General features: G+C 53.0%; 2 protein-coding genes across 23 annotated transcripts in view; one reads left to right on the top strand and one right to left on the bottom strand.

Annotated features, from left to right (window-relative positions):
- The window catches only part of DIS3L (DIS3 like exosome 3'-5' exoribonuclease), a 434,009-nt gene that overhangs the window by 36,108 nt on the left and 383,240 nt on the right, over positions 1 to 14,661 (top strand). The gene's annotated exons all lie outside the window — the stretch shown is intronic.
- The window catches only part of MEGF11 (multiple EGF like domains 11), a 346,208-nt gene that overhangs the window by 27,050 nt on the left and 304,497 nt on the right, over positions 1 to 14,661 (bottom strand). For all 22 annotated transcript variants that reach the window (XR_014313379.1, XR_014313380.1, XM_082737052.1 and 19 more), the window contains exons 11-15: positions 10,959 to 11,079; positions 9,850 to 10,013; positions 8,730 to 8,832; positions 3,385 to 3,531; positions 2,895 to 3,029 (exon numbers count right to left, since the gene is read on the bottom strand). Coding sequence is in view for 20 of the 22 variants with exons in the window: in XM_082737052.1 (XP_082593178.1) it covers positions 2,895 to 3,029; positions 3,385 to 3,531; positions 8,730 to 8,832; positions 9,850 to 10,013; positions 10,959 to 11,079 (670 nt within the window). In the remaining 2 variants the exon portion in view is untranslated. The remainder of the gene's footprint in view (positions 1 to 2,894; positions 3,030 to 3,384; positions 3,532 to 8,729; positions 8,833 to 9,849; positions 10,014 to 10,958; positions 11,080 to 14,661) is intronic.

Raw genomic sequence — 14,661 nt, 5'->3', positions numbered from 1 at the left:
TAGTGCCTGACACATGGCAAACACTCAGGAAGTCTTCCATAATGGCCAGAATAGGACAATGACCTTCCAGTGAGTTCTCCTGGGATCATGGACTCTTGCCCCTTTGAGCTCTTCTCAGTTCAACCTTCTCCCCTCAGAGTCCAGCTGTAGCCAGCCCTCCATCCTCGAAGAAGGCTTCATTGCATTCCTATTATGGAGCAGGAATTCCTGGAACCCCCAAGGCCATCAGTCGGCTGAACCACGTAGAGGACCAAGGGAAGGTACTGATTCTTGAAGCAAAGCAACTTAACCACGACCCAGTTCTCTTAAACCTTGGGCTCGCACCCTCTTCTTTATGCCACACTGCCTCCCCTTGCCAGCCCTTCCCCAACCAGATAGCGAGCAGCTGGAGCCTAGGATCTGTGTCAACCCTATGCCTTTCCTGGGCATGATCAGTGGTTGGGACAACTAATGAAGGCAGCACGGCACACCCGGGTCTCCAGTCTAAAGCCTTGGGTTTGGGTCTTAATTTTACATATGCAGTCAACAAAAACTTCTATGGCACTTAGATGCGCTGGACACTGTTCAAAATGCTTCGCAAATATCAGTTCAGTCGACCTTGTAATACTGTTGATATTCAATATTTTCATTATTATCCCTATTATTAACTCTATTTCACAGATAAGGAAACTGAGGGACGGAGAGGTTAAGCAGCTTGCCCAAGGTCACACAGAGAGGAAGGTCTGCCACTTAATGGTTAAGCACCTTTAAGCAGACGGCATGACCCTTCACCTTTGAAACAGGGTCTGTACCCTGCACTCCCTGCCCTCAGGCCCTGGTTAACAGCTGTGGGGAGAGGGATGGCTCTTGTGGGCCCTGTGCCTCCCCTGGCAAAAACCTTAGCTCCTTCCAGGGCAGATGATGCACATCTTGCTACCTGTAGCCCAGATTCCAGCAGGTCGCCCAGCCTCCTCTTCCCTGCCTCTGGGAAGTACTTGATCTGGGGAGCCCGTTCCCCAGCCCTGGCCCTGGATGGGGAGTGGGGTGTGCTGCTCCACCTACCCACCTCCCCCACACCAGCTCTGAGCTTCCCTAACAAGACAGTCTTATCTTTGAAGTCCTTCTCACCCACATGAGGCAGACAAATTCACCTACAGAGCTGCTAATGCGATCAGTCTACTACATTAATTGGTTGACTTCTTAGCTGAATCAAGAGTGAGGCAAAAAGAGGGGTGGTGGAAAAGGGGGCTGGTGAAAAGAAAACATCTGGTTATATTTAATCTATGTTTAATGATTCTGCATAAGCAGTGTCTGTAATTTGTAACTCGCTGGAAAGCCGGTCATTAGAAAGTGTCAGTTCAATTTTTTACAAGGTTTGAGACTTAACCAGGGCAGTTGCCATTAATAGCAAACTCTATTAGATCTATATGGGGAAAATACTCATTAGGCCAGCGGGCAATAAATCAGACATCGCGGGATCTGAGCGTTACTCCTCGGGCTGCTCAGATCCGAATTTAGACCCAGCCTATCTGTATTGACGGCTGGGTCTCCGATGTTTAATAAGTAAACCTCGACGTGTCAGGTTATGATTAAACTGTCTTAGGAGGGCTGCAAGCAAATGAAACTGTCACATATGCTTCCCTGGGGCCCAAACTTCTCATGACCTCAAAGCATCATGGAGTGAACTTTCCACTCATACATATTAACGGCCCATACACTTACAAAGCCAGCCCAGCTCAGTGGTGATTATCCATCAAAAGAATCCGTGCCCCTGGGAGGGAGTGAGCTCTCAGTGGAAGCATTTGAGCACAGGCCAGATGAGATTCTTGCACAGATGACCTTGAAGTTACTTTCTGCTCTAAGTTTACCTTAGTCTAAGATCTTTTTGCTCCTTACAGGATCCAGGGCAAATTCTGCAACCCTGTGTTCTAAGCTGTCACAAGGGCCCCAGACGTCCTTCCCAGCGCCCTTTGCTGTTCCTACCCAGTCCCCCGCATCCTTCAGCGGCTCCCTTCTGCTGGATGGTCGCATGTCCACACCCAAGCTGCCTGCTTTACCCACAGTGCCTTTCTTCTGTCTGTGCCTCTCAGGCTGAGGCCTCACTGAAGGCCTGCAACAGCATGGAGCCGCCCCCCAGTTCCGCACAGCCTTAGCATCACTGAGCTACGGACAGCAGTAAACAGCACTATGTGCTGTGACCAGCTTCTGCCCTCACACTGGGTGTTACAGATGCAGCAGTTCTGTGACCCGTGTTAAGGCTCTGGTACCACGGAATCCACCATGGTGGAGACATTTAGATCATGGAACTTGCTTGCAAATGTTACAAAGCAAGGCTTTCCCCCCCCAGGGAGCCAGTCAAGCAGCACACCAATGCAAGTCAGCGTTAGCTCCCTTTTCAAGCCCTGCTGAGTGGTGGAGGCTGGCTGGAGTTGGCGTTGTGAAGGATTCTGCCGCCAAGACAGGAAAGTGTGCCGTGAGGGATCAGTGATGTCGGCCTGAGTTGGGGGCGGTGGCAGGTGGGGGGAGAGCTGGGAAGCTGCCATCTCCAGCCCCTGCCAGAACTGTCTCCTCTGAGCTCCCACGTCATCCTCTGCCTTTACCACTTGGCACTCAGCATAAGCCATTTGGGGACACTTATTATGCAGAACTCATCTACGCTAATTTCATTTCTCATCAGCTCTGGAGTTGGAACTTCCCAGCTCTTCCACGTCCTAGCTATGAGACCATGGAGAAGTCATTTAACTTTTCTGAGCCTGTTCCTTGAACTGCCTAATAGCTTTGTCTCACACCTGGTGGTGACCAAGTCTCAGAAGGGTACGCCTGAGTAGGATGAGAGTCCCCAAGCCCCTCCTTCCAGCCACTTCCTTCCCAGGATGCCTCACCTCCCAGGCCTACGCTTGCCCTGGAGACGCTACCTTGGTTGCAGAGGGCTCCGGAGAATCCCGGGAGGCACTCACAGACGCCGCTGATGTGGTGGCAGGGTCCACTGCTGTGCACGCAGAGGGGACATGGCTGGGCGCAGCTATGGCCAAAGAACCCGGGGGGGCAGACTGGGGATGAAGTGGAGATGGCAGTCAGCAGCCTCAGGGGCCCCAGTCAGTTTGGCTGCCCATCCTGTCCCACACAGGGGAGAAGGCAGGCTCCCCAAGAGTATGGGGAGAGGGGTCCCCACCCTGCACCCTTTCTGCAGAGAAGAGCTGTGGTCTGGTCCAGTTTCCCCCAAGGAGTTGGGCTGGGACCTGAACTTAGGGACGGAAAAACCAGCACAGGGAGAGAGGGGACTTGAATGGAGGGGTTTGATGGGGGCTGACTCTGAGAGCTCAGCCCCTCTTAGGCCAGGACTTGTTCCAACAGGGAAGGGGTGGGGAGGGTGAGCCATAGAGAGGGCGGGGGGCTCAGCCTTACTTCTCTGGCATAACGGTCCTCGGAAGCCAGGGGCACACTCGCAGCTCCCATCTTCTGGGGAGCAGGAGCCACCGTTCTCGCAGCTGCAGGAGACGGAGCAGTTGGGACCCCAGCGGCCAGGAGGACACATACTGTCACAGCGGATACCTGTGGGCAGAGGTAAACCTGGGTCAGTAGTAAGAGGAGTGAAGGCAGAGGGAAGGATGCTGGGAAGGGGCCCCCTGCAGAATGAAGGGGTGGGGGAGGGCACAGCACATCTGGGAATGTAGGGGAAAACTCCAGTCCAAGCTTGGCTGGTCAGGGAGGGCTTCCAGGAGGAGGTGATGCCCACAGTGAGTCCTAAGGGCCACGGAAGAATTTACCAGGTAAAGGAAACTCTCTGTGCAAAAATCACGAGGCAAGAGAGAGAACCATCCCTTAAAAGAAAACAGCATAGTGTGGCTAAGCCACCAAGTACAAAATAGCAAGAGATGAGACCAGGTCAAGAACGGACCAGGTCATGAAGGGCCACCTTCCTTCTTAACATCTTAGCTGCTATCCAAGGTTAGGCTTGACAGAAACCAACTGTGGAGCAAGGGAGCGCTGTTACGAGGCCTGCTGCAGCCGTGCCCACCCACGTTAGCCCGGGAACTACTGATCCTTTGGGTCCCAGCCAACCAGCCCGAGGGTACCCAGACAGTGGCTGGGATCTTTCTGGGTTCTTTTGACCACAGCCCTCAACACAACGTGGATTTTAGATCCTACGTGCACACATGTGTATGAGAGAAACCAACACTTTGCGAAATGACATTTTTCTGTCCCTGGATGACACACTCTGATTCTCTGCACAGCGATGTATTCTATTAAGAAAGAGGAAGAAGGCCTACAGGGTCTTTCTGAGCTGAGACAGACTGAGTATGTATGGAGGTGACTGCAGCCCAAAGGCTAGGCAGGAATTTCAAAAGGTCTGAGCCTGGAGGGCCCAGCTTTGGGGTGGGGTTTCCTCTGGGGCAGAAATACTTCTAGGCTGACATGCATTAGGCAAAGGGAAGGTGTGGGCCCAGGAAGCTGGCTTGGCTTGGGAAGGCGAACATCAGAGGCTTAGAGAAAAGTGGAATTAGTTTGAAAATCATGTCTGCCTTGTTATGGGGACAGGGATTATGGGAAAGAGACAGAAAGGGGGAGGAAGACTCGGGCCCGGCAAAGACAGCCAGGCCCGGCAGCAGCAGGAGAGCAGTGGGACCAATTTGGAGGCAGGCTGGAATTGTACAAGCCCACCCGAGCCCGTGGGAAAGCGAGGGAAGGCTGAGCAGCCAGAGAGAGCGGGGGGGGGGGGGGGGGCGGCAACAGGCTTTTACTCATCCCTGCAGTGCTCATCTAGTTGAGCGCCCACATTCCCTCCCTGTGACATCTCAATTTGGCAGCACCGGGAGGGCTTTTGGTGCCACTCTCTGAGAGATGAGGCCTCTTTGTGGAGGTAGGGAACCTGGCCGGCACACTTCACCCCTTGACGGAGGTCTCGCGCAGGACAGTTTCGGGTGCTCCAGGGGCTAACCCGGGACAAACCCTGCTGACTGACTGAAGGGGAGCCTGGGGAAGCCAGAACCATGAGCCTGCTCGAAGCTTTGGATACAGCTTTAAGTCTCCCCTTCTCTGGGAACACAGAAGCTGTGACCAAGGAATTCTTCTGTAGGAAAGCCAGGATCAGACCGCAGGCCGGGTGACTCTGCTCTTTCCGGGAGGTAGCCTGGACTAGGGCAGAGCTCTGGCACCTGATAGGGACCTCAGACCCCACCTGGGCCCCAGGCGCTCGCTGTAGGCTGACCAAGGCTCCTGGGGCAAATGCTGTTCTTTCCTAAACCTGTCTGCAGGCACCGCCGTGATTCATGAAACCCAACGCACACAAAAGCCCCCTAGACTCCATGGCAGTTCCTTGCCATGGCGGGTTCTCCCCATCCACAGATATTTTAAAGTACAGCTACTCTCATGTGTGGGACCCTCGTGTGTGTGGCAGCTCCTTGCTATCGAGTGTTCTCCCCATCAATGGATATTTAAAAGTACAGCTACTCTCATGTGTATGAAAAGTTTTTTCACATCACAAAGGGGTCCTTTTCCTTGGGAACTGAGAACCATAGCTGTAAGGAGGTTATGCTGATGGCAGGTGGCAGCAAGGGGGGTGGCTGTTGGAGGTTTTCATATGTCCTAAGAACTCCCTGGAACTTAAGGACACTGGTACTTGAGTGGGGAGAAGGGTCCAGGGTTTTCCCCTGCATGGAGAGCCTGGGTTCTACTGGAGTGGCCAAAGGGGCCGCCCCTTGGTCTGTGGGGGGGTCTTCCAAACATGGCTTCTGAAAAGAAATAGCTTCATCAGGGGTGCCTGGGTGGCTCAGTGGATTAAAGCCTTTGCCTTTGGCTCCAGTCATGATCTCAGGGTCCTGGGGTCAAGCCCTGCATTGGGCTCTCTGCTCAGCAGGGAGCCTGCTTCCCTTCCTCTCTCTCTCTGCCTGCTTGTGATCTCTGTCAAATAAATAAATAAAATCTTTAAAAAGAAAGAAAGAAAGAAAGAAATAGCTTCACCAGTTGCATTATCTAAGCCCTGTTTTCCCAGTAGCTAAATAGAGATAATAATCCCCCTCAGAGATCCTTCCCTGTCTTATCCCTAGGGAATCTCCCTGCTTTATTTTTCAGGACTCGCTACACATCCATATTGATGGTTGTAAAGTCAGGCTAAGAATCCATGTATCGTGACCTCAAGTTCATGCCACAAGGTCAGCAACTCAGCAGCCTCCATCCTTCAGGGGCTGCTAAGGGTCCTCCTTTTCCAGGAAGCCTTCCCAGATGTCTGCCCAGGGATTCAAGCATCTCTTGGAAAGTCAGTGGCTTACAGCTTTGTCCCTGCCTATTATTTGAACGTTTCAAACGCAAATCTTATCTGCCCTGCTAGCAATTTGAAGGCGGGGAACATGGCTTATTGACACTTCCGACCCTCCTTATTTGGTGCTCCTAGTGGACAAGGCACCATCTGGGTTATCTTTACTTCTCTGATGCCCAGTATGGTGTCTGGCACATAACAGATATCTAGAGACTATTGCTGTTATTGAATTTTGCTATTTACTGCTGAGCCTGACGTAGTGCTGGATACAGTTGGTAGTTGCCAACTAAGGACCTGGTGATTGCTTAAGTCAATAAATGCTAATTGAATGAATAGATGGCTCCTTCTTACGATGCAATCCCGTGTCCCCATCCTATCAGCACTAATGCCCTGAGATCTTGGACAACTCCCTTTCCTCATCTATAGTCTGAGAAGGTTAGAGTAGATCACCTTGGAGGTTCCTTAGTTTCAAGGGGAAAAACCCATATATGGTTACAGCTCAGCTTCTTTCAATTTACTTCAATAGACATTTACTGAACACCTGCCAGGTACAGGGCAAAGTGAATGAGACACGAGGGTACCTGTCAATGTCTGTGGCTTGTGTGGGCAAGGGGAGAAGGCCTGCGCATATTTAGGGCAGAGGAAAACCGGTGTCAAGCCGGTTTTGAGCACTGTGCCAGGAGTTGGGAAGACAGGGATAGACTTCTTGGGGCAGGGACGGGCGGGGAGGGTTCACAGAGTAGCAGTCCAGGGAAAACCTGCGTTCCCTTCCTTTCCTTCCCTGATCTCCTTTTAAATGACAAACCCCAGGACATCATTCCCTCCTTTGAAATGACTTCAGGACCATATTGGGAAAATCAGCTTTCTATGAGAACAGCAGAGGCCTCGCTGAAAAGTCGTCCATCAAAGACAGACTTTTTAAGCACCAGCCATCATTAAAATCTTATCGGTTCCCTTGAAATTAAGGCCATGAAAAATTAAAGTGGATTTCCACTTGGCTCCAGCTAGGAGTCTGGGAGGCCAGTGACTAAGGTGAGGCCTTATTCTGTACCACAGGACAGGCCATGAGCCAGGGCAGAGATGCTGCCAAGGAAGCAATGGCCCTGGCCTTCCGCTGCTCCCACTTTCTAGTGGTGGGACACAGAGGCTGCTCAGTAACCTGGTGCCAACGATGATCTGAAGACCCACGCTGCCAGGAATGCCTGTGTCTCTCTCTCTGCCCACCACTCTGGGACTGCGTGCATTCACATGGCATGGCATTTATTAATCACTTCCTGAATTCACGGGCTGCAATTATTGAGCACAGCACTATGCCCTGTTAGGACTTCCATGTATTAACTCATTTAAACTTCAAAATGACCCTGTAATTGTGAGGACTGTAATTATCTGCCTTTTATGGATGGAGAATTCAGGCCGTGAGAGGCTAAAGGGCTTGCCCAAGGTCACAAAACCAGGCAGTCTGGCTCCAACTTGGTGTTCTTAACCACCATGTCATCTGTCTCTCAGTGGATGGCAGGCAGTGGACACCGGGGTGAGCAAGGCCCTGCCTCCGGAGAGCTGCTGGTCTAGCTGGGGAGGCAGATATTAAATAAATACTTGAATGACTGTTCAGTGACAGTTGGTGTAAGTATGGCAAAAAAAGAAAAGTGTAGGATATTACAAGCATTAGGAAGAGGGTCTCTTACATAGTCTTGGCTGGGCTGTAATGGGGACAGGGCATCATCAAGTGCAGAGAAAAGAAAGGGGCACACATTCAGAGAAGAGGCACATGCAAAGGCCTGGGGTCAGGAAGGTGTTCGCCCCAGGTGGCTGCTAGGTAGTGAGTGACAGGAGGGGGCAAAAGGGAGGTGGTTTGGTTGGGGGGGCCAGGTCCTAGGGACCCTGGGCCACTGTACAGATTCTGGATTTTCTATAAGAGGCACCCTGAGCAAGAACTGATGTGAATGGAGCTGGGGTTTAAGAAGTTCACTCTGGCCACCATATGCAGAATGGATGCAGCTGAGCAAGAGGGGAGGCCCAGAGACCAAGGAGAAGGCCAAGGCCAGGCCAGCTGAGAGATGGTGCTTAGAGGACCAGGATGGTGGCAGTAGGATGGATTTGCCATGCGTTTGGGAGACAGGCTGATAGACACATACAAGGGACCAGGAGTGTGAGGCCAGGCTAAGCAGAAGGTCTCTGTCCCCTTCTCTGCCATATCCTCTGTGAACACAGATTAGGGACCTGCAGTCACCATGTGTTAGCCTTTGTCTGATTTCTTACCGGTATGTTCCTGGCCTTTAGAACGAAGCCTGCACATAATAGGTGTTCAGTGATTGGTTTGCTTGAACTATAGGGAACGGAGCACTGAGGCCCAGAGGAGAGAACGGCAACATGCATGCATAAGAAGCAAGAAGAAGAAGTGAAAGAGAAAGAGAAAGAACAGTCAGGAGAAGTAGAACACCAAGAACCTGGTTTCCCAGGCCCTGGGAGGGGGCATGGCGGGGGCGGCGGTTACCTGTCCATCCGGCCAGGCAGCAGCAGTGGCCCGTGACAGGATCGCAGCCATCCGCGTGGCTGCAGTCACAGCGTTCGCTACAGTTCAGCCCAAATGTGCCGTCCTGTGGAGGGAAGGGGCCAGAGAAACGATCAGACCTTGACTCCCAGAGCTTCACTGACTTCTGTTGGATTTGGATAACAAAAGTGAGCCGCTGCCCCACGGGGACACAGAGAGACTGGCCAGAGTGGAGCGGGAGCACTTTTTATCACTGGAGCCACGTGGCCACGAGGCCACTCCAAATAATTCTCAGGCTGTGTTGCGAAGTACAGGGTTTGGAAGGAGAGAGTGATGGTCATGCCCCACTTGTCGATGGTCAAGCTCGAAGGGCTGTAGATGGTGACTGTTAACTAAAATTGTAAATGTGAATGCACTTTGCAAACTGTAATGCACTGATCACATGTTAAGAATGACCGATTTGCTCTTTGTTTCTAGGGAAGACGCTAGCAACCGACATTTGTCGTGTGCTCCTCAGGTATCGAGAGCCTGTTACCACTCATTTGTCTTAATCTTCACAGCATATCTATGGCATGGTACCATTACAGTCACCACTGAAAGACGAGAAAGAGGGTCAGAGAGGTGAAGGAACACATTCAAGGTCACAGAGTTAGGATGTGGCGAAGTCAGCATTGGAACCCAGGACTACAGGCCTCATTTAACAATATCACGTATTGGTTGGTTGAACTTATTTGTCTCTTAGATCAAGAACGGTGAGCAAGCCTATGTGGTTATCACTGAAGAGAGCTTGGTTTTGTCCTCTCATACCCTGGCCATAAAATGTGCGAGGAGTGGCCACTCTGCGGGACTGGTAAGGGCTGTCCTGTGGCACTGCGCTGGGAAGGATTCTGAGGTTGCCCCTGGGCTCCAGTCAGGGTGCCCAGGTCAGTTAATGACGTTGATCAAGCACTGCCAGGGGGAAGTGAGGCCAGGGCTCTACGCCTGCCAGACAACTGGCATTCTACACATGAAAGACCGGAATCCAAGGGTCCCACCCCCTGGGCCAGGGCTCCTCCCTGTACACCTCTGCGGCCAGACAGCCGACAGCTGCAGGGAGAGGGCAAGCCAGGACGCGGGCACTCACCGGGCAGGGCAGTTCGCAGGCGTCTCCCAGCCAGCCGGCGGTGCAGGAGCAGGAGCCATCTGTGGGGCTGCAGGCTGCCCCATTGGCACAGGCGCAGCTCTCGTTACAGTTCATGCCCCACGTCCCACTGGGACACGGTAGGGTGCAGTCCAGGCCTTGCCACCCTGAGGGGAGGGAAAGAGTCCGTCAGCTCTCTGTCGGGGCCCCGCACGGCTTTCTGCCTACTCCCCCATCTCGGTACCTTGCCCCCGAAATGGCCGTTTCTCTGCTCACCAGGTCAGAACACACATTCCACGTGGAGTCTGCTCTGAAACTCAGCAGGGTTATTAGGAGACCTCGGGTCAGCCCGCAGGATCTCACAGCTCGCCCTGCAGGTGCACAATCCCACCTGGAGCAGGGCACCCCTGAAGTGGGGAGGTCTAGCTCTGCCCAGGGTGGAATCAGGAGGCTTCTTTTAGGGTCCTTTGTTCTCAGGGTGGTCATCAGCCTGTTTGGTCTTAGATCCATTTCTCCCCGTCCCCGCCTCTGATCTGTGTCACAGGGGCTGCTCCTTGCAGGTGTGTATCCCCGGCTTCCCCGTCAGCCGGCTGCCAGGTGGGCTGCATTCACCAAGGGAGACCCGGCCCACAGACTGGAGGTGGGGAGCAGGAGAGACACGAGGTCCCTCCTTCTCTTTGTCGGCCTTGGGCAGGGCCTCTCTGATGGTGGTGGTGGCTGGGTCTCCCCTCTGCTCTGCCGCTGTCACAAAGCTCCTCTATCCACGCCTCAGCTGCCGTCAGGTGGCCCTCACTCCCAAACTCCAGAACTCCACTTCCTCCACCTGTCCCTCCCACCCCAGGAGTGGTGGCTGCTCCTTCCCCCCACTTCTAATCTCTGGTTAGCTCACTTTCCCTCCTGTGCTCCCCCAGCTATTCCAACACCATTATAACTAATCCCCTCCATTACTGAACTCCCTGGCCGGGGTTTCCCTGGCTGGGACCTGATCTCTAAGCTCCCTGAACCTGCGTGTGGGGGGATAAGGCAGGAGCAGCCCAGACTCCTTAGCTGGCAGCCCACCTGGAAGGTACGCACATCTGCGGGGGATGGGATTGGGCAAGAAGGCACATCACCTTCCTTGCAGGAGCAGGAGCCGTCCACGGGGGAGCAGGTGCCACCGTTGTCACAGCTACAGACAGATGAGCAGTTGGGGCCATAGGTCCCCGCAGCACACGGAACTGCACAGATCTCTCCCTAGAAGAGGAGGAGGTGAATTTTGAATCAGACGGTGTCCCACACTGGGGGGCTATGGGAGCAGAATAATGCCATCCCCTCTAGCTCCCACAAAAAATATCGATGTTCTAATCCCTGGAACCTGTGAATACGGTACCTTGCATGGCAAAGAGGACTCTGCCTTTGTGTGATTAAGGACTCGAGGTGGGGAGAATATTCTAGATTATGCAGGTGGACCCAGTCTAATCACATGAGTCCTTGAAAGTGGAAGATGACTAAAGCCAGTGAGAGAGATACACCATAGGAAGTCCTCCACCAGCCTGTGCTGACCCTGAAGATGGCGAAAGGGGAACACCGCCAAAAAAGGTAGTGGCCTCTGAAAGGTAGTATCAACCCTCATTTTAGAGTCAGCAAGAACATTCAGATCTCGGTCTTACAACCCTGGGAACTGAATTCTGCCAACTTCCAGAATGAGCAGGAAGTGGATTCTCCCCTGGAACCTCCAGAAAGGACCACAGCTTACAGACCTTGACTTTAGTCTGATAAGACCCATACCTGACCTGTAGAATTGTAGGATATGAAATCTGTGTTGACCTATGCCACTGAGCTCATGGCAGTTTGTCACAGTGGTAATAAGAAACTAATACAGTGATTGTCCCCAGTCAGGGGAGGGGTCAGGCTTCTTGGCTAAAGCTCTAGGTGGGCAAAGCCCCCATGGAACTTGCCCCCTGAGTCTGTGTCAGGTCCCGGCAGCACAGAATGCAACCCTTTGCCTCTCAATATTATTTGACTCTCACTGACAACCCCATGACACAGAAAGTAAGACTTTATCCCCACATACCTGAACCTCAGAGAAGTTAAATGTAGACAGTCATAGTTAGCGTCCACTGAACGCTTTCTTAATATCAGGCTCATGTGTACATCATCACGTTTAATCCTCACAAGACTCGCCGGAAATTAGTGCCTCAGTATTATTCCCATTTTATGGATAAAGCGATCCCATGGAGAACTTAGGTAACTCAGTCCAGGTCAGGGCACTAAGAACGGTTATCTCTACTGGCACCCGGGCTGGTGGCTTAGCCATTCTGTCACCAGTTGTCAGAAACCGGCTTGCCCAGAAAGCATTCTCCAAGGTGGAGATTAGTAAGCTCTTGAGAACGGCCCCCATGAGGGGCAAGGGAGGCAGGATGGGACAGGGGCTGAGGGGGAACCTGCACCGAGGTGTGGTTACAACAGTGGCTTTTGTGGATCCGCCAGGAAGCTCTGAAGCTGGGATGGCCCTTGGAATCATCCAACCAGTGGAAAAGGAGAGGGGGGACCTTTCTACCCCCCCCCACCCAAGAACTGGTTATCTACTGCCCCAGGAAGGAGGCATGGTTTTGTATGAATCGGCCCCTCTGACTGAGGGCAGCTTCTGGAGGAGGACGCAGCTAGGAACCCCTGTTGCCTGAAGCTGGGAAAGGAGGGGTGCCTCAGGCCCAAAGCATGAATGTCAGGGGCACACTATGGTGTCCACCACACCAGACCTCTGTGGGTAGGCGACTGGTTGCAGTGAAAGGTTCAGAGTGGGGGCAAGGGACAGGGCAGTGGGGACCAGGAATGGGACGTCATGGGCCTTGAGGGGTAGGAGCATTCAGTTTACCAGAGAAGAGTGAGGGTAAAGGCAGTCCAGGTGGGAAGAGTCTGACAAGAGTGCAGAGGAGTGGGAGAGCAGAGAATGCTCTCAGGGTGGCTGGGGGAGGAGTTTGTGTGGGTGGAGGTGAGGGGGATATTTAAAGGGGAGTTGGGAGCCTAGAATGCCAGGTAATGGGGTTCGGGCGTTCTTCCCTGAGCCCCCCAAGACATGCCTTCCCGACCTCAGGAGCCCACTTTGGGGCTGTCTGCTCTGTGTGGTCACTAGGAGTTGGAGTCCTTCCCCAGAAGGCTCCATGGTTTCCACTCTATTCTCTGCCAGTCCCTGGAAGGCCCTGACCAGCTAGAGTCTGTAGCACTCCCATTACCCAGAAAACTCTAATTTTCCCCAGACTATAAATAGCCCCTAGGAATGTATTTAAGCTCTGAGGGCCTTGGCCCACATGCAAATTGCATGCCCAGCTTATGAGTTTCTCTGCATCAATTTCCTTCCGAGGAGAGGGGTTTCTCTCCTGGTCTCCTTATTAGTGTCTCCAGCCCCATTCCTCCCAGGGGGTCTCCAGGGGCCTGTGAGCCCAGCTGCGGGTCTGCTGATGAGGCTCAGAGAGGACTCTCCATCCTGGCCCTGCTCCAAGGGACAAGATGCAGAGTGCCCAGCCTGGAATATCTGCCCCCACCCCGCAAATGCCACACCGGGGCACCATTTCCTCCCAGCGTAACCCATGCAGGGATACCGACTGCTTGAGGTCACCAGGCTGAGAGGACTTTCTCCTTCCCAGAGAAGGAAGCCGAGACTCAGTGACTTATCCAGAGCACCCCTGGGGCATTTGTAAGGAGAAAGAGGAAGGCAGGGAAGGAGGAGAAAGAATCAGATCTTCCTTCTAGAAAGGTGGCCGAGCCCCATGGTTAGAGAAGGGACTCTGGGGTCATCCTGCATCCGCCACCTACTCACTGCATGACCTTGCACACTTTACTAAACCACTCTGGGACTCAGCTCCTGCATCCGTAAAATGTGAAAAATAACGTCCCTACCTTGCACGATTGTTGAGTTTTATCTGAAGTGGAGAGAACCGTGCCTGGCAGGCAGGAAGTGCTGCAAAAGCTATTATTACTGCAAAGAAAATCGCTTATGGAAGGAATGCACAAAACCCTGCAAGGTTTTGGCAGAAGGCAGCTCTGAAGGAGGGAGCCATCTTTCACTAGATGAACGACGCTGGGCCCTGGGCAGTGGAGGAGGGCTGGTGCTCTCTGGGAGCAGGAATCCTAGCTTTGTGCCCCCAGGTTCACCTTCTGCTACCTCCTACAGACTGGTGCCCAGGTTCCCCTCCTCACAGCTGGAACAGGCACACACCAGGGGCACAGTCTTGGGGGACAGAATAACTGCTCACTGAGAGGCAACTGTGTGCCAGGAGCTCCTCCAAACACTTTCCATTTGATAGCAAAAAGTCCAAATAGGGAATCGAGCAGTTTCTAAGGTGAAGGGTTTTCAGTGTGCCACAGCTAACTCCCAGCACTCCCCTTCTTCCACCCTGCTGTCCTGTCCACCCTCCTACCTGGTTCGAGCTCCTCAAGGAGCACCAGTACTGATAGGTAAACTCCTCATCCAATTCCCTACTTCTGGCCACTGAGCTGAGTGTCAGGCCTTGTCTGCAGCTGATTGGCTGTCTCCGGTGACTGACATTCACAGCAAGCCAATAGCCAGCCTCACTTATCAGATTTAGACTACCAGCTCTGCACACCTCCAGGAATCCCCTGGCCCAGCTGGAGTGATTCCCAAGGTGCCCTAAGTACCAGCTCCCAACACACAAGCCATCCTCTGACCCGCACACCTCCCCAGATTGGGGAACCACTAGCAGGCTTTAATCATGATGGCTTGTGAGGCGTCTGAGTCTACACAGTTAGTATTTATGTCTACACATGCTTAGGTAGTCAGTGTATACACCTAAGAGAGTGTATGTGTGCACGTGTGCA

Source organism: Mustela nivalis, assembly GCF_964662115.1.
Source record: "Mustela nivalis genome assembly, chromosome: 6".
Lineage (NCBI taxonomy): Eukaryota > Metazoa > Chordata > Mammalia > Carnivora > Mustelidae > Mustela > Mustela nivalis.
This window is presented reverse-complemented; position numbering and strand designations above follow the sequence as displayed.